This window comes from Vigna unguiculata, chromosome 2, assembly GCF_037176805.1.
Source record: "Vigna unguiculata cultivar grain cowpea cultivar isolate G323 ecotype 2 chromosome 2, ASM3717680v1, whole genome shotgun sequence".
Classification (NCBI taxonomy): Eukaryota; Viridiplantae; Streptophyta; class Magnoliopsida; order Fabales; family Fabaceae; genus Vigna; species Vigna unguiculata.
The window spans coordinates 34,001,253-34,020,842 of record NC_140793.1 but is presented as its reverse complement, the minus strand read 5'-3'; the positions used below and the strand labels follow the sequence as shown (position 1 = coordinate 34,020,842).

Genomic DNA, 19,590 nt, shown 5'->3' with positions numbered 1-19,590 from the left:
TTGATAAGTTATTATAGCTTTCTCGGAAGTTTTACTTCTGTGTTGACTGCTTTTCTTTGAATTTGACAGATGGTTCCTTTGTTCAATATATCTTTGAGTGGAATAACATTTAGTTTGCATGGAAGAACTGGGTATCTAAATTGCACTATTGGTTTCTCCTTGGCTGCCAGGTCATACAATGATAAGTATGAAGCTTGGGAACCTCTTGTTGAGCCAGTAGATGGGTTCTTGAGGTAATTACTATGTGTTTATAAGAATAGAATACTTGTGTGAGACATGTTGCCTTTGGTAGAATTCTTGAATGAATGATTAGAGTTTTGGCTCTTATGAGCAGTGGTATAATTTGATTTAGAAAATAAGAACTGAGACAAGAATAGGTCTTGGGTCACTAAATCCATCCTCTTTGCGACAATTCCTATTTATTATGATGTATTGGGAAAAATTCAAGTACCAAATTGACTAACATTCCTCACTACAAAAACTGGTTGAGTTAGGTCTAAAACCATATCCTAAGATGGTATCAGAATTATGGAATTTATCCAAAACTTCTGCAAATTTATCTAGGACAGCCTAATGAAAGTTTCAAAGGGCTAGAATGAACCCTGCTTTGAATTTAGAAGATCTTAAAATTTTCATAAAGTGGAATGCACAATCTGGCTGCCAGCAATGAAACCCACAACAATCAGTCAACCAAAATCGTTACTCTATCAAGCCTGTTTACAACTTGCAGGTGTTGGTTTTGGTTTTGGCTGAGGGAAGGGTTTGGCTTGGTTGGAGGAGGTTGATGATGGCAGCTGGAGCAAGAACCTGAGTATGGTTGAGAATAGGAAATGTGGTTACGTGGGGTGTTTGAAATGGAGGATATTAGAGTACACTGATTGAAGAAGTAATTTTTTTGGTATCGGTCATTTATTTAAAAATGATCATATCTAACTGGAAAACACCTTTGCCTCAATGATGGCATGAAATAATTTGATTTGGTTTAATTGATTTCTTCTGCATAAAAGATAACACAAATGATGCTAGTAGTGGAAAAATTTTAGCCAAAATACAGCAAATGATAGCAATCCATTCACTAGCTTGAGGGAAGCCTTGATTCAAAAGGAAATATAGTTATTAAGCTATAAGCTCCAGCAGGATATGAAGTGTAATGTTAGAAGCTATCAGAAGATTCTACGGGATCTCTTTGTAATCTTTACTTTAGGATTAAAGTTCACTATATATAGAGGTTAATGTACCGTTTCAAATCAATGAATTGAATAAAATCTTTCCATAGTCAGATCAATCCTTTTCAGGAGTTTATTAAATTTGAACAAAAAGTTGTTAAATTATGGATATTTCACGTATAAAAATTGGATTAAACTCCTTTAAATGAACAAATGTATAATCTTTAATCTTTACTAAATTTGAATAACATTAGCTATGCACTTAATCACATTACACCTTCCCTTACTTTAGAAGAGTCAAATCCACTAAGGTTATATTTTTGTTCCAGTTTCTATTTTTGCCTAATTACAGCTACATATAGGTACCAATATGACCTCAACGCCCTGGCTGGAACCTCTCAATTACGTTTGACATCAACTCGAGATCTGAATTTAAATGTTTCAGTTTCTAATGCTAATATGATCATTCAAGCTTATGCAAGCTGGAACAATCTTAGCAATGCTCACGAATGTTACAAAAACAGAGTAAAATTTCTTATAAACCTTTTCATTTTTTCTGTTTTAAGACTGGTTCTTTTGATGTATATTACTTTCTTCATTTCACAGCGCTTGTTTTCTCTTACCAGGATGCATTTTCTCCAACTTATGGTGGAAACTCTATCATTGACAAACTCCAAAAAAGAAATTATTACATAATCCCTCAAAACAAGCTTGGTCAGGATATTTTTATTCGTGCTACAGAAGCTAGGGGTCTCCAAAATATAATTCGGATGCCATCTGGGGATATGAAGGCTGTCAAAGTTCCTGTGTCAAAAAATATGCTAGAATCTCATTTGAAGGGTAAACTCTGTAGAAAGATTAGAACAATGGTTACAATCATCATAGCAGAAGCACAGGTACAATTTTTGTTGCTTTTAGTATACTACTTACATGGTTTTGGCCGTCCCAATTTTCATGTAACCTTCAATGCATGTCATGCTAAATATTCAGTTGCTCATATTTATTTCTTTATTTTCAATACAGTTTCCTCAAGTTGAAGGCTCAGATTCCCAGCAATATACAGTAGCTGTCCGCCTGTCTCCTAGTCAGACAGTCCCTAGTGATGCATTGGTTTATCAACAGAGTGCGCGCACGCGTGGACAAAGGCCACATCATTTATTGCCTTCAGATCTTGAGTCGGTCAAGTGGAATGAAATATTTTTCTTCAAAGTTGATTCCCTGGTATTGATAATTATCTCTGTTGCTTTTACTTGCACTTATTCTAGGTAAGTTTCGTTGTAAATTGTTGCTAGTTATGTTAGTATTTCTTCTAATATTCAAATTCATTTGGAATAGAGTTTGATATTTTTGAAGTCCCGAAGGTTTACTTAAAAACTTGGACTTTGTGTGCTCTGATTGGTGTAGATACCAACCATGGCTTTAGGAGTCTAAATCTTATTAAGGCATAGGGTTATCTTCGTAGCTCCTTCATGTGTTCAGCTCCTGGCTTTCTTTGATAGATACGCAGACTTTATCTTCAATGTTTTTTTATGTTTTAATATTAAGTTATTTTATTTTTTCGAGTTATTTTAGGTTTTTCCCTTTTTGTTTAGTAGATTTTCTATATAAAAATGACGTATGATATTATATATATAAGCAATGTGACTGATTGCTGAGTCAGCTAGTATCTAATTCTGTAACAGAAAAGGACTAGTTTGTTACAGAATGAGATTGAATGAAAATTACAACGAGATGACCGTGTAATGTAAAGGGAAATGTACAAAATGAAAATAAAATTATAAAGAAAATCACTAATAGAGAATAACATGAGTTAAAGCAAATGTATAGATACTTTGGAGTGTAATCTTTCTATTCATAATTTTGGGGGTGAATAATCTTCTGATTTTTATTAAAAACTATTGAATATAGTGAAAATAGGTTTGAGATCAATCTCCCTCTTGTGTAAAAACACATAGGATATTGTATTTATAATAAAGGAGACATGGGTTAAACCTAATATACAAAATAAAGAATAATAACAAAGAAATTGAAGATAGAAGATAAAGATTAGATATCTAATATATCTAACAATATATCTAACACACTCTCTCAACCTAGTGCATACAAATCGTATGTACCAAGCTTGTTACAAATATAATCAATTCTTGGTCTTCGTAAAGACTTAGTGAAAATATTTGCTAACTGATCACTCGAGTTAACGAACTTAGTCTTGATATCTCCAGATACAATTTTTTCTCGAATGAAGTGATAGTCAATCTCAATGTGTTTGGTCCTCTCATGAAAGACAAGATTAGAACTAATATGAAGAACAACTTGATTGTCAAATACAACTGTCATTTGAGTGACATCTCCAAATTGTATCTCTCTAAGCAATTACTTAAGCCAAACAAGCTTAGAAGTGGCTGAGGCCATAACTCCATATTCTGCTTTTGCACTAGATCTTGCCACAACACTTTATTTCTTGCTTTCCCAAGAGATCAAGTTACCACCAATGGACACACAATATCTGGATGTAGACCTTCTATAAAAAGAACACCCTGCCCAATCAACATCGGAATAACAAACCACTCTTGTATGGTTATTGGAACCCATATAACATACGAATGACTGCATTTCAATGACCTTCCCATGGGAAATTAAGAAATTAGTTTACCACACTGACTGCAAAGGAAATGTTAGGACGAGTAACTATAAGATAATTCAATTTCCCAACTAACCTTCTATATTGCTCAGGATTTGACATAGGCTCCCCTTGATTTGGTAGAAGTTTAGTTTTAGGATCAATGGATGTATCAACATATTTTGAATTCATCAACCCGGTTTCCTCTAAAATATCCAATGCATATTGCCTTTGAGATATAACAATACATAGTTGGATTGTTCCACATCCATACCCAATAAATATTCGGGTTTTCTAAGATCTGACAATATTACTTTGACCGTGTTCATCTTAGTAACCAGAGCAAATGTCTCCAAGTAGTCCACTCCAAGCTCTGATGACATATCAAAACTTTTAGAAATAATAATATCCTTCTTCTATATTACAGTAATGAAGTCATTGGATTTATAAATAAATGAGTCAATTGTTTATTTTAGGAAATATAGACGGCTAATTCTAAGGAAACATATCTCTATAATTATGGATTGCTTTTAAATACATAATCCTAGTTTTAATAGCAAGATACACCTGTAACAAACATTAAAAATATAGCAAGGATAAAATTAAAAAGTTCTTAAAATACATAATGAGCAGCTCGGTTTTGACAATTTCAATGTAATATAATTTATGATGCTTTAATTTTCTTGGTGATTCCTTTTTATCTCATTAGACTGATTTAGTCTATCTTTTAGGTTTTATAACTTAAATGTTTCTTTTGACTGAGCACTTGGCCATCTTTTTCTGTTGAGTTTACATTTGATTTTCAAAATTACTGCATCGTCTTCTTCTTTTATTCTAAATTTTACTTTTCCAATTGAAAAAATAACTTATAATTGACTTCTATACTTTTTTTACAGGACTATCACTCTTTAGATTTGATTTTAACGGACATGGGTAAAGGTACTTTCTTGAAATTCCATCCAGGCCTAAGTGACACTAGATGCTGCTGAGTAATGTGCAAATAAATTAGTTTAAGTTGAAATGTCTGCAAAGGAGAAATATTGTGAATACATTAGTGTTTTGAGGACTTGAAAAGTTTCTAACTTTTTGAATGTTCTTTTGGTATTGTAAATAACATAGGATTCTCAATCTTCTTTATTACATTCTTCTCTTCTTTCTTCTAGGTGTTCCGATTGGATTTTTTTCAGCTTCCTTGAATGAGATAGCAAGAACAATTGAGGACTACTCAAATCCACAAAATTTTGTTAAAGAGTTGAACTGGATATCTTTGTGTACAGAAAACTCCATGGTGAATTTTGTTTATGATTTACCTTTTTTCGTGTTTTTCTTTGTTTTCTCTAAGTACTTATCTTAATGGTGTCATGCTGAGATTTCAGGATGGGAAGCCTTGCAAATTACAATGTGCCATACTAGTACATAATTCTGAGATTGAGAGTAACAATCAACTATCTAATTATGATGTGCGTAAACGTGGGTTTATTCAAATTAGTCCTAGCAAGGAAGGTCCTTGGACTACTGTGAGGCTAAACTATGCTGCTCCTGCCGCTTGCTGGCGGTTAGGCAATTCTGTTGTTGCCAGCGAAGCTAGTGTGAAGGATGGCAATAGATATGTGAATATTCGATCACTGGTTTCTGTTCGTAACAACACAGATTTTGTACTTGATTTATGCCTCACTTCAAAAGTTTCATCAGAAAAGATGAATTTGCTGAAAAGTTCAAGTAATTCTGAATCCATTCAAACAGAGAGCTACAGAATTCAGACAGAAGAGTTCTTCGAGACTGAAAAGTTAACACCAGAAATTGGATGGGTGCGCTGTTCAGGTTCTTCTGGGAACCACATATCAGATGGGGGGAAATCCCTTCAGGTGAATGTTAGTAATTTTTCACTTTCCATGAGAAAGTGTTCTCTAGGTGCTTTTGTATTGCTTATACACCTGAGCTGTAGTTTTCTCTAGTAATGAAGGTACAAACTGACAATTTTGCTCATATGATTTAGAATCTCTTCAAGAGGATCAGTCATGTGTAGATGCTTTAAAAAGTTCAGAATAGATCAATCACTCTTGCTGTGATTTTTATACTATCTTTAGAGAAGGGATGTGCTAGGAATTTGATTAGGACTAAACTAGCCACTACCTTGTCATATGCTAACTTCTGTATAATCACTTTTCTTTGCACATGTTGAGGTACAAACATTGCTCAGGAAATTTATGTCGACTCAAAATGTCATGATTAAGAAACTGACAAACCCAAGCCCTCATATCAAAATATTGTCTGCGACACTTTTACAGTCTCCTTAGAAAATCTTATGTTTTCTAGTTTAATTTTATTTTTTTTTTGGAGAAGAATGGTTTATAAGCAGAATACTTCATGCTGATTTATACTTAAACATAAAACTGATTTTTTTAATGATATCAATGCAAGGTGAAATATGTTTTCAAAAAATAAACAGTCGGATAATCCAACAAGAAATATATTCAGAAATAGATTATAAACTGTGATTGACAGTTTTGATTGTTGCACTAAATTTTTATTTTCTGTCGTGTCTCATTTTTTTTTTTTTTTTTTTTACTTTTCTACTATCAGATTTTTCCTGAGATTGATCTACCGCCAAGTTGGGAATGGATTGATGATTGGCATTTGGATACAAAATCTCCTAATACTGCTGATAGTTGGATTTATGCTCCGGATGTGGAGAGTTTGAGATGGCCTGAATCCTTTGATCCAAGGGATTCTCGTAATACTGCCAGGCAGAGAAGATGGTTAAGAAACAGGAAGCTAATAGCAGAGGATCTTAAGCATGAAATATCCGTTGGCCTGCTGCAACCAGGAGAAACTGCTCCACTTCCTCTCTCTGGTTTGACGCAATCTGTACAGTATTTCTTGCAGTTAAGGCCTTGGACTTCAGCAAACTCTTGTGAGTACTCATGGAGTACTGTTGTAGACAGACCTAGGCAACAAGATGTTGGCAGGAAGGGCCAATGCTCAAATCTGTGTGTTTCAGCTCTTTCAGAGTCAGAGGAACTATTGTGCTGCAGTGAGATGCATGGAACCTCTGGTGGCTCCCATAAGTTGTGGTTTTCTGTAAGCATACAATCTACTGAGATTGCTAAAGATATCCATTCTGATGCCATTCAGGATTGGTGTTTGGCAGTCAAATCACCTCTAACAATAAGCAATTTTCTTCCCCTTGCTGCTGAATATTCTGTTCTTGAAATGCAATCTAGTGGCCATTTCCTTGCATGTTCAAGAGGAGTGTTTTTATCTGGAAAAACTGTACAGATATACAGTGCTGATATTAGGAACCCTCTGTTCTTATCTTTGCTTCCGCAAAGGGGTTGGCTTCCCATACATGTAAGATAGAGACCTGTCAATACTTTTGCCTTTTGTGTTTCAGTTACTAGGTCATTTTTACATTGTATTATGCTATTAATATCTCACCCTTTCCCTTTTCCGAACAGGAAGCTGTTCTTTTATCTCATCCTCACGAGAATCCATCCAAAACAATTAGTTTGAGAAGTTCAATATCTGGAAGGTTGTAAAGTTCTGAATGTGGAATAGTTAGAAATTTCCCAATCTATCACATTATTTCTAAATTTTATAATGTTTTGCTGAAATTTTTGCCTCCTTATGTGCAGGGTGATTCAAATTGTTCTTGAGCAGAACTTTGACAAAGAGCACACCTTGCTGGCTAAAACAATTAGAGTATATGCTCCTTATTGGTTAGAAGTTGCTAGATGTCCGCCACTTACATTTAGGATGCTTGATATGTCAGGAAAAAGACATATGCCAAAGGTTGCTGCTCAATTTCAAACTCAGAAGAAAAATGGATTAATCCTTGAGGAAATAACTGAAGAGGAGATATATGATGGTTACACAATTGCTTCTACTTTTAATTTTAATATGCTGGCCCTTTCAGTGGCTATTGCCCAATCAGGCAATGAACATTTTGGACCTGTTACGGATCTTGCTCCTCTTGGTGACATGGTAATATTAAAATTTATGTGACAAACTAGAAGTTATATACATTCTTTTCTAAAACCACTTCGTTTTATCCTTAGGATGGGTCTTTGGATATATATGCATATGATGGTGATGGCAATTGCTTGCGGCTTATTATTTCTACAAAACCATGCTCCTATCAATCTATCCCGACAAAGGTTGAGACAGAAGATCAAATTTAGCATTAAATGTTACTGTGCAGTCAAGATGTAATACTTTTGAATTTCTATTGTCTCTCCAGGTTATTTCTGTTCGGCCATTTATGACTTTCACTAATAGACTTGGTCAGGATATATTCATCAAATTAAACTCTGAAGATGAACCAAAGGTTTTGCGTGCTTCTGATTCAAGGGTGTACTTTGTGTGTCGTGGAACTGGTGGACCTGAAAAGCTCCAGGTTGGTGGAGTTCTTAGTTGATATATTGCTGCAATAATTACATCATTTAATTTATCTTACATTTTTTTCTGGACAAAAAGATTGTAAATTTATAGAACTTCATATTTTGAATTGTCGAAGATAATATTATTGACAAATTTTGTAATTGTGGTATTGATTTGATTACACCATGTTAAGCCTCCTATAAGAATGTGTATTATAGGAGAAACAGAAAATGCTTCAATGTAAGTACGGCCCAACTAGGGGAAGTCTCGTTAGTAATTTAATGGGTTCAAGGTTATCAATAGTGGCTAACTGCCTATGGTGCCTATGGTGGTGAGCAAAAATCTGCCATATAATATGTATGATTTATATGCACTGACTTGAGGGGGGAGTGCTAGATGTGGTTGATATCATTAGATATTATTAGTTATAATATCATGTGTATTTGGGCTTTAGTCCATATTATTTTCAAACTTTTGTGCTCAATCATCATCTGATTGAGTTTAAATGATGAGATGGTCTTTTCGTGCTACATGTAGGTGAAACTTGAAGGTAGCAGTTGGTCATTTCCTCTTCAAATTGTAAGAGAGGACACAATCTCACTTGTCTTGAGGATGAATGATGGTACTATCAAACTTTTGAGAACTGAAATTCGAGGATATGAAGAGGGATCCCGTTTTATTGTCGTTTTCCGCCTTGGATCATCTGATGGTCCTATCAGGTACTGATATGCATGTTTAGACTGGCCTATATATCCTTTACTTGTAGCACGACTAGTGTTCTTATATAGTTCATATCACAAGTAGTGAATGATTGATGTATAGGATCATTCTTACACAAACAGATTTTCTGCTTGCTCCTTTTGGTTATTATGTGTCATATCAAGTTTTTATTATAAGTAGTCATAATTTGCATATGGCTTTTGGAATTGATGTGATGTATAGGATATGGTTTGCCAGTACAAGGTAATAAGAATGATGTATGTATAGGATCATTCTTACACAAACAGATTTTCTGCTTGCTCCTTTTGGTTATTGTGTGTCATATCAAGTTTTTATTATAAGTAGTCATCATTTTCATATGGCTTTTGGAATTGATGTGATGTAGAGTCTTATTTGCACTGTTTACTGCAATTACTTCTCATTTTTATGTTGTGTTATTTGGATTGACTGCTTGAAATTAATCTGAAAGGAGAAGGCATATGATTGACTTCTATAATATGTTTCTTAGAGGGAGATTTTTTTTTGTTTTTCCTAATATTTGCTTCTGTAATGAGGAAAATGGACAAGAAAATTTGTGTACAGGTTCTTCCAGCGGGTTGTGATGCAAAATCTAAATGTAATTAATGAACTACTAAAGTTACATTCTCTTTTCTTTATCATTAGGTGGAGAACCTGATAGCTTAAAAATCTTATTTTACTCAATGTACAAGACTCAACAATATCAAGTCCATTATGAACTGACATTCACAGCAAATTCACTCTATCAAATATTAACCAGATGGTAGTCTTTTCCATTACATTGACAACTTTATTCACTATTAGTATTTGCTATACCGCCCCTTAATCAATCCTATAGGTATTCTTTTCCGCAGCCCAAATGTTGATCAAAAGGCCTACTGAAAAGGAAAGAGAGTCCATCCAAAGGACTAGTGTAATTAGTGGTAGAGTCTAATGGCCTGAGTACCATACTGTGCTCCTTCTACTGAATATGAGACTCATAACAATCATCAATTTCAATCTATAGCAGTAAGTATATACTGTAAAAGAATACAAAGGTATATAAAGAAAAAACACCATCCCCCTCCCAAAAAAAACTACCACCTCCAACCAGAAAACTTAGTAGGGATTGAAGCCTAACTCATCTTCACAAAACTAACTTGTAAGATGAGATTTGCACATAGTACACTGTAAACTGATCTCATCTCTAATCGATGTAGGATCTCCAACATGTCCCCTCTATCTGAAACATTTAGATTTTGAGCGTGAGACAAGATATTTGTCGGTGGTTTAGCGGCCAAATAGCGAGTGGCATGATAGGCCAAACTCACTTGGATAGACTTTAAATGGCATGATAGGCCAAACTCACTTGTATAGACTTTAAATGACTCTAATATCATATTGGGAAGTAGGTTTAAGCCTAATCCATATTCACAAAATTAACTTGTAAGATGAGTTTGCACTTATTTATATACTATGAATTGGCCTCATCTCCGATGTGGAATCTCCAACAAAGTTCATTTCCTTTTACTAGTTATAATAAATCTTTTCTAATTAACTGCTCAAAGTAACTTCTGAAAATTGTAGGAAATATTATTTTTCAGTAAACAAACAATAATTTTTAAATAACTTAAAAGTATCTTTTTCTCTAATTATTATTTTATTAAAAAACATAAACATACTAATTGTTTTAAAATAATTTCTCACTTCATGGGAAAAACTTGAAACAAATTAGTTTGTACTAGGTTTCACATGATAGATTCGGTGTCTTGCCATTATTTCTATGTAAGTCTGACACTGAAGCTTGTATGAGTGTATTTCTTTGGGAGAGAAACTTACTTTCTCTTAAACAGAATTGAGAACAGAACGCCAAACAAGGCACTTATCATTCGGCAGTCTGGATTTGGTGAAGATGCTTGGATTCAGTTGCAACCTCTGTCGGCAAAGAACTTCTCTTGGGAAGATCCATATGGAAATAAGTTTTTAGATGCTAAACTCAGAGACGGTGATAGCAACTCAATTTGGAAACTTGATTTGGAAAGAAGTGGATCATCCTCGGTAGAATTTGGGTTGCAATTCCATGTGATAGATAGGGGAGATATAATAATTGCAAAGTTTACCGATGATAGGATGCCAAGTTCAGGTTCAAATGAAGAGATTAGAGGCCCGGTGACTTCTGGTAAAGGGGGAGTTTCTGGTGCTCAGGATGAGATGCAGAGCAGTGTTACTCCCTTTGAGCTCTTAATTGAGTTAGGGGTGGTTGGAATTTCTTTGGTGGACCATAGACCGAAGGAGCTCTTCTATTTATACTTAGAAAGAGTGTCCTTAACATATTCAACTGGCTACGATGGTGGAAAGACAAGCAGGTAACAGCCTTATCATTTCAAGATGCATATATCCAAAAGGCATGTTTTGATAAAAAAAAGTAAAAATATTACTTCAAATGTCTATATTGTAGGAAAGAGGTGACAATTTTTTTATTTGATAATGCTTTGATTTTTTCTTAGGACATGATGACGGTCTATGTGTGGGACATTTTCTGTCTTTTCCTACATGCCTTTAATGTCTACCATTAATTTCTTATGTATGCATCAAATGACTCGTAAATATAGTATGTTTTTTTTTTCCCGCTCAATATTAAGTAAAATGTGTTGACATGCAGTCCGTATAACAGTACAAGTTATCCCTCTCTTATGCAACTGTTGTGCTATACATGCATTTCAAATCTACCTGTCCATCTGTGTGTGCACATGCCACCATCACAAAAATCAATTAAAAAATTCATAATCTAGCGTGAAGTATCGAGGCCAAACTTTGAACCATACCTCGTTCTCACACCAAGCTCATTAGTTAGAATAATCTCTTTCAGTTTGAAATCTACATCTGTTACTTTTAGTTGTAGAGTTTGTTAGGTCTAACCAACTCCACACAGGTGTTTTTCTGTAGTTCAATAGAGTACCATAATACAAGTTATTAAATAGATTACTGATTACACATCAAAATACTATATGATGGTTTAGTCCCACATCAATTAAACATGTGGCTTAAATAGAGCTTATGAAATTTGGACAATTCTTATCTTACTAGTTAATTTTGTAAAGTTAGTAGATCTGAAGCCCAAATTCTAAGATAGTATTTGGGCCACTTTGCCTTAGTTGCGGTCTCTTTGGGAGCTTACTTAATTGCAACCTCAAGACTTAGTCCCACATTAGATACATGTTTTAAATAGAGCTTATAAAACTTGAGGTAGTCCTCATCTTACAATCCAATCCTGAAGGGTTGAGTGAAGCTCTAAGTCCAAATTCTAAGAATATGCATTCCCTAGAAATTATGCACAGTCTATATTTTCAGTATTGTAAATTGATATTTGGACGTTTTCTATAGGTTCAAGCTCATATTTGGTTATTTGCAACTGGACAACCAGCTCCCTCTAACATTGATGCCTGTGCTCTTGGCGCCAGAACAGACCTCTGATGTGCAACACCCAGTATTCAAGATGACAATCACCATGCAGAATGAGAATAATGATGGAATTCAAGTTTACCCATATGTTTATATACGAGTATGCTATGTTTTGATCTATGATATTACTATGTTTCTTTTGATAAAATTTCAAATGTTTAAATTTTATTATTTATGATCTCTTTAAATTTGATCGACGCCCTAGGTAACTGACAAGTGCTGGAGGCTTGAGATTCATGAACCTATTATCTGGGCTATCATGGACTTCTACAACAATATGCAGCTAGATCGCTTACCTAAAAGTTCAACTGTCACTGAGGTTGATCCAGAGATACGATTTGAGTAATACTCTTTCTCTTTACTTTTTCAAAATATAGCTTTAATTTTGTTCATATTTTTCAAAACATTAGTGTCATTCTTAGGTACAAATTGGAACTGGAAAACTATTATGAGGTTATATTATGCTTCTTCACTGTTTCTGTTTATTTTGTTCTTTGGCTTCTTCTAGGATGATGGCTCATCTTTTTTTTTTCTTTCTTTCTGTAACCTAATTTTTAATAACTTTTTGTGTTTAATACTTATTAAAAATACGTTTAAGGTGAACAATGAGAAAAGCCCCTTACACTGTATAATCTCTCATTCTTTTATTTTGGAGTATTTTCTCTCTCACACCGTTGAATGCACTCTACTTTCTTCCTTTATCCCTGGGAGTAAACAACTGAAAATATGGCTGCAACTTAGCTTAATTGGGGAGACAGGGAGTGTTAAAAGAAAACTAATTTGGAGGGTAATAAATTGATATATTGTTAGGTTTTTGGTTTTCAAATCTTATTGCTGATTCCTAGGTAAGTAGAATTACTCAAATACCGCCAAAGTCTGCTGTTGTGCAGTGCTTATGCGAAGTTTGTTCAATGAAGAATGATCAGTTGCCCAGATAGTTACACATTACTATGTTGTGATTTTGTTTGAGAAACTGTGATTTAATTATGTGATCCCATTAATTTTGCAGCCTAATAGATGTTTCAGAAGTAAGGTTGAAGTTTTCACTGGAGACTGCTCCAGGGCAAAGGCCTCATGGGGTCCTGGGCATATGGAGTCCTATACTTTCAGCTGTTGGAAATGCCTTCAAGATCCAGGTGAGCTATTTGATTATACACAGACACACAGAGTGAAGGAATTACAATCAAATTCAATAAGGATATGTAGTATATCATCCTTTCCTTTTTAAATTCTATGACATTATGTTGCCCTAATCATACTTTTGATACTCTTGTGGACTTGGATGAATTAAGTTACATATATCTGTTGGATGAATTAAGTTACATATATCTGCCAGGTTGTTCCAATCGTATTTGGGTTTTTATCAGCAATCTGGCTTTATATATGATGCGTACTTTTTTTGTTTTAATACCTCAACCATGTATTTTTCTATTGTCCTAACTATTTAGTTTCTTTTTATATGTATTAGAAGAACTCTCGCATTAGTAGGCTAGAAACAAACAAAAGGGTCTAAGAAAGGGAGCCATCAGTTTGGAGGATACTTTTTTCAATGAACAAGCCACTTGAGCTAAAAATACACTTTTGGTCTTGATCTAGTCCCCCTACTTAGTTTGTATTCCTTTTATTTTCTTTATTTTTTAATACATTTAAAATTTTCTGTAAATGATTGATAGGTAGAGTTCGAAGTGTCAACCTAATTGGGATTGCAATCTATATAGTCACGCTTTAGCATTCGTAGTTTTCATTAAAAAGGCTGGAAGCACACTGACTCACTCTCCCACATTCTTGAACATGACCTGCGCATAAACTATAATAAAAAATGTGTTTAGGGCTACAATTAGAAAGAGGATACAGTATCTTTCAAAACATGAAAAGCAAGGTAGAACCATGAAGCATGAATATAACAAGATTGTAAGCAAGGAAGGATGTCAAGTGCGCTTAATGCTTGAAATTACTACTGATTCCAAAGAGAATCATTTTACTTTTCTGTGTTGCAAGGATTGGGTGCGCATGTTGTTTGCTAGTTCTTTGTACCACTGAATGCTGACTGCACGTGGACTATAGAATTTTCTAGTTTGTTACATTTTCCTTTACCATAATGGCATTATTTTGACTAATAAAATCTTGTGACCACTTTTGTAAAATAACTAGGTTATTAACATTGTGACCTATTATTTTAGGTGCATCTAAGGAGGGTGATGCACAGAGACAGATTCATGAGGAAAAGTTCAATTGTTTCAGCTATTGGGAATCGTATTTGGAGAGATTTGATTCATAATCCTTTACATTTAATATTTTCAGTGGATGTACTAGGTATGACAAGTTCAACATTGGCTTCTCTTAGCAGAGGCTTTGCTGAGCTATCCACGGATGGGCAATTTCTACAATTACGTGCAAAGCAGGTGACACTTAATTCTTGATTCTACTTATGAGACCCTTTCATTTGTGTCTATTTGATGCAAGTTTTATTTTCCTAGAATGTATCCTAATTTTTTTCCTAATTATTTTTAAGATTATTGATTCAACCTCTGATAAAAAGATATATCTTTGTTATGTTTTATCTCTTGAACACAGGTAAGATCAAGGAGAATCACTGGGGTTGGGGATGGGATTATTCAAGGAACGGAAGCTCTTGCCCAAGGTGTTGCCTTTGGTGTCTCTGGTGTAGTGAGAAAGCCTGTTGAGAGTGCTCGACAGAATGGTCTCCTAGGATTGGCTCATGGGCTTGGACGTGCCTTTTTAGGTTTCATTGTGCAACCAGTAAGCGGTGCCCTTGATTTTTTTTCTTTGACTGTCGATGGAATTGGTGCAAGTTGTTCCAAATGCTTTGAGGTTTTCAACAGCAAGATTGCATTGCAAAGAATTAGAAATCCTCGGGCTGTACATTCTGATGGGATACTAAGAGAATATTGTGAGAGACAAGCTATTGGGCAGGTAAGTTAATTATACGCATCTTGACAAGTACACGGAAACATTTAAAGTGGTATCTCTTTTGCTGGAAGAAGGGAGGAAACGGGGGACATATTTTTCATCTGTCTAGATAGCTACTTTGGGATCATCTAAACTAATTGCAGAAGTTATAATTGTAGTGTACTCTCAAATCTAGGAGAAATAATAAGATTGCATTATTATGATATACTTCAGATTTTATATATATATATATATATATATATATATAGAATATAAACGAGCCTACTGACTATTTGGGAAATAGGGACAGCTTATTCTAGGAGACAAATCCATGTGATTATAGGATTGCTTCTAAATATGTAAGCCTAGTGTTAATAGCGAGATACAGTAACGATAAAGAATAAAAAGACAAGACTAATATAAAACATTCTAAAATGCATAATGAGCAATATAGTTTTGACACTCTTCCTCAAGCTAATGAATAAATGTTCTCCATTTTCGGCTTGGACATAATTCTTTCGAAGCTTTTATTGTTCAGCTGCTTGGTGATTATATCTGCAAAGCTGATTTTGAGTGGATACATATGGGGAAATTCAGCCACTGTCTAGTTTTTCTTTGATAAAATGTTTGTCCAGCTTGATATATTTAGTTCTATCATGCCACACCTGACTGTGAGCTATACTAATTGCAGATTCGCAATATAATTTGATAGGTTCCTCCCACCTTATCTTCAAATCTTTGAATTTAATTCAGTCGTGAAAGCTCATAAGCTCGTATATTCCTCGTGCATTGCTTGGAATTCTTCTTCACTACTAGATTTGACTACCACAATCTGTTTTTCGTTCTTCTAAGCACTAGGTTTCCACCAAGGAAGATGTAATATCTTGTAGTTGGCCTTTTATTCACAACCAACACCACATACATTCAAATGTGCCTGACTTACTATTATTTCGTTTGAATAAAATCCCTCTTCTTGCTACTCCTTCCCTTCACTAAACCATTCTAAGGGTAGCTTGTGAATGTGTTTCCGTTGCTGGTATATAAATTAGCTAATTAGACTCACAACAAAGGCAAAGTCTGGCCTAGTATGAGATATTATAATTTGGCCTTATTCCTATTCAATGTAAGATTTCCAACACACATCCTTAGATTAGGAATGAACATTTCGAGTGTAGGATTAGATATTTATGAGTGGTCTAATAGGAACCTGATAATTGTGGCATAATATCCCAAAGAACTTGACTAGAATAGTCTATAAATGACTCTGGTACTATTGTAATCAGTGGACTATCATAATAAGTGGGTTTATGTTTAACTCAACCTCACAAAATCATGAGAATTGCACCCCACTTATATATTATAATTTGGTCTTATTCTTAGTCAATGTGAGATCTCCAACATGTACTTTCCCCTTTCTTAGAAGGTCTCCCTTTTCCCCATTACCACTCTCCTTTCTGCCCCAATTCTTGACTTGGTGATTTTCCTTGTAATTTCTAGCACTTCCACCTTGTGTGACACAGCTTGTTGCAGTATGTACACTGGACTCCCTCATATCATGGTTGTTCCTCCTTCAACTACTATTGATGAGCTCTCAGTAGTTTGGGGTCTTTAGCATCAGTTCTCTCATGCTTTCTTTACTCTAGATAATGGCTACCACTTCATTGAGCCCTAGTACTTTTTCCTTTCCTGGAATTCGGATTCAAACCTGCTCATGTTCAAGATTTAGATTAATCATGGACCCTATCTTGTTCAATATATTTTCTAAAGGATTGTTGACTTTTTTGACACTAAGATTTTATAGCTTGGTAATGATCCAGTTCTATTCATAAGGACCGGAGTTGATTAGCATGTTTTGTAAATTATTTGTTTCCTTGTTTGGTAGCCATGGTTTTCACCTTTACATCATTAGATTTGAGAAGCATCCTTGGCTTTAGAATAGTTTTTTATGCCGATTCCCAAATCCATTTTGTAGATGTAAGGAACATGCAAGTATCACTGATTTTTGGGATTATTGAATTCCATAGTTGTGCCATGATAATGGAGTCTTCTTCATCCCATGATTTAGATTTGGCCTCGTTTTCATCAAGGGCATCATTAGTCAGGTGATTGACCTTTCCTTTTCTTTTCAAGGTGGTCTTTAGGAGTTGCGATCATTTTTTCCATTTAATCAATGATCAGAATGAACATTCCGCTATTCTCCAATATTATGGGACTTGTTCCAGTTTCATTTCAGACATCACAAGTAGGCGTGATCATATAGTGCATTAGGATTAAGTTCGCATGGTTATCATATCATGTAGTGTTCATATACTCAATTCATAATTAATCAATTTAACCATTGAGCACTCATAAATGTATTTTCTCCAACAATATGTAGTTGATGTAAACTTCATCCAACAGTGAAAACTATTCTAAGGATGGGGATTTCTATTTGGTGCTAATAATTATTTGTATAGAATGGGTATGAGCCATACTTTTATTTTATTTATTTTACCATCCAACTGTATTTCAATTACTTGGAAAAATCAGTATCTGTAGTCACTGGAAAGATTTATGATGTGCAATGCCTTATTTCCTTTTCTCCATTTATTTGCTGGGTCCAGATGGTGCTTTACCTTGGAGAGGCAAGTCGACAATTTGGATGTACTGAGATTTTCAAGGAACCTTCAAAATTTGCTTTGTCTGATTATTATGAAGAGCATTTTACTGTGCCTCATCAAAAAATTGTTTTGGTAACCAATAAACGAGTCATGCTTCTGCAGGTTAGTCCAAAAACATATCATAGGGATTAGGGATCATGGATTATGCAGCTTAATCATTGGGATTAGGGTTATGTTTCTCTTGTAGAAAATAACTCACTTGTCTTTTCTGTTTCTGTCTAGTGTCTTGCTCCTGACAAGATGGATAAAAGACCTTGCAAGATTATTTGGGATGTACCCTGGGATGAGTTGATGTCACTGGAGCTGGCTAAAGCAGGCAGTTCCCAACCTTCTCTCTTGATCCTCCATCTGAAACATTTCCGGAGATCTGAAAATTTTGTGCGAGTGATAAAATGCAATAGTGTGGAAATTTTTGAAGGAAGAGAACCCCAAGCTATTAAGATATGTTCAGTGGTGCGCAAAACATGGAAGACGCATCAGTCTAACATGAAAAGCTTGATTCTGAAGGTAAGTGTTCAAAGCCTGGTTCATTTCTGGAAATGGAACAGAGATTTAATAGAATTTCACTTCTAGGTTCCTTCAAGTCAGAGACAAGTGTATTTTTCCTGGACTGAAGTGGATAGCAGAGAATCACGGACCCCTAATAGTAAGGCCATTATTAGTTCTAGAGATATTTCGTCAAACAGTACAGCATCTGATGACAGGCGATTTGTGAGACACAACATTAATTTCTCGAAGATCTGGAGCAGCGAACGAGAATACAATGGTCGATGTTCATTATGCAGCAGAAAACAGGTCCTTTACTTACTCACTTCTTGCTAATGTTGCTTGAGTACTAGGGCATGTAGTTGTTAAGTTGAATTGATGGCGTTAAATGTAACATGCATTTTATGTTCTCAGATTTCACAAGATGGAAGAATATGTAGCATTTGGAGGCCTGTGTGTCCTGATGGGTAATTATCATTCTTCTCTACAGTTGTTTGATGTTAGAATTAGTTAAATCTTCTCTACAAGCAAACTTAGCATTTGAAGCTCAAACTAGGCTTTTATTTGTTTTAAAAATCAAATTTAAATCTTTAACTTGGCTTGTTTTTAAAATATGAAAGCTTGAACTCATCTTGTTTAACTTTTTTATGGGTTGATTATTCGTTTCCTGTCATCAAATATATTATATAAAATATTTCAAGTTTATATTAACTTAGTGTTTAACAATGAGCATTTTCATGTAGAAGATAAAGTAAAAAATATAATGAAAAGGACGATAAAGGAATATTAAAATGTTAATAGTTTGGCAATGTAATTGTTTGCATAAAATTATAATATACCAAGCATGCCCTTTTTCATATCTAAATTTAGCATTATCATTACCCCCATACCTTTCCTTCATTGTTTGTGTGCATGTTGACTTATTTTACTTATTTTGTCTTGATATTAATTTAATTAATGTATTTTCATATTGCTTGAACGTATGGGTTATTTTTGTGCATGTCCTGGGAATCTTATATGTTGGGCTTGCATTATCTGTTCTAAACTAATTTGTTTAAACAATTTTTGTGAAATATCTGTTGGCATATGCTTTCCATTAAAGTTTAATGTGTATTCCTATCATTTCACCTATCATATATGCTCGATATTTTTATCTTAGCATGTATTTGGTCCTACCTGAACTGGTTGT

The 19,590-nt window shown here is 34.5% G+C and overlaps 1 protein-coding gene across 2 annotated transcripts in view; it reads left to right on the top strand.

Moving 5' to 3' along the window:
- LOC114172411 (pleckstrin homology (PH) domain-containing protein) overlaps nucleotides 1–19,590 on the top strand; it is a 52,846-nt gene that overhangs the window by 31,471 nt on the left and 1,785 nt on the right. The window contains exons 39-61 of one of the 2 annotated variants that reach the window (XM_085667653.1): nucleotides 70–233; nucleotides 1,529–1,691; nucleotides 1,793–2,062; nucleotides 2,190–2,387; nucleotides 4,683–4,725; nucleotides 4,950–5,074; nucleotides 5,163–5,651; nucleotides 6,370–7,137; nucleotides 7,245–7,318; nucleotides 7,422–7,770; nucleotides 7,845–7,943; nucleotides 8,027–8,182; nucleotides 8,704–8,885; nucleotides 10,737–11,249; nucleotides 12,268–12,445; nucleotides 12,551–12,687; nucleotides 13,355–13,481; nucleotides 14,526–14,747; nucleotides 14,920–15,279; nucleotides 17,859–18,017; nucleotides 18,138–18,422; nucleotides 18,489–18,710; nucleotides 18,816–18,868. In XM_085667653.1, the coding sequence (XP_085523779.1) occupies nucleotides 70–233; nucleotides 1,529–1,691; nucleotides 1,793–2,062; nucleotides 2,190–2,387; nucleotides 4,683–4,725; nucleotides 4,950–5,074; nucleotides 5,163–5,651; nucleotides 6,370–7,137; nucleotides 7,245–7,318; nucleotides 7,422–7,770; nucleotides 7,845–7,943; nucleotides 8,027–8,182; nucleotides 8,704–8,885; nucleotides 10,737–11,249; nucleotides 12,268–12,445; nucleotides 12,551–12,687; nucleotides 13,355–13,481; nucleotides 14,526–14,747; nucleotides 14,920–15,279; nucleotides 17,859–18,017; nucleotides 18,138–18,422; nucleotides 18,489–18,710; nucleotides 18,816–18,868 (5,336 nt within the window). Of the gene's footprint in view, nucleotides 1–69; nucleotides 234–1,528; nucleotides 1,692–1,792; nucleotides 2,063–2,189; nucleotides 2,388–4,682; nucleotides 4,726–4,949; nucleotides 5,075–5,162; nucleotides 5,658–6,369; nucleotides 7,138–7,244; nucleotides 7,319–7,421; nucleotides 7,771–7,844; nucleotides 7,944–8,026; nucleotides 8,183–8,703; nucleotides 8,886–10,736; nucleotides 11,250–12,267; nucleotides 12,446–12,550; nucleotides 12,688–13,354; nucleotides 13,482–14,525; nucleotides 14,748–14,919; nucleotides 15,280–17,858; nucleotides 18,018–18,137; nucleotides 18,423–18,488; nucleotides 18,711–18,815; nucleotides 18,869–19,590 lie in introns of both variants that reach the window. The other variant, XM_028056901.2, reaches the window with a different exon arrangement.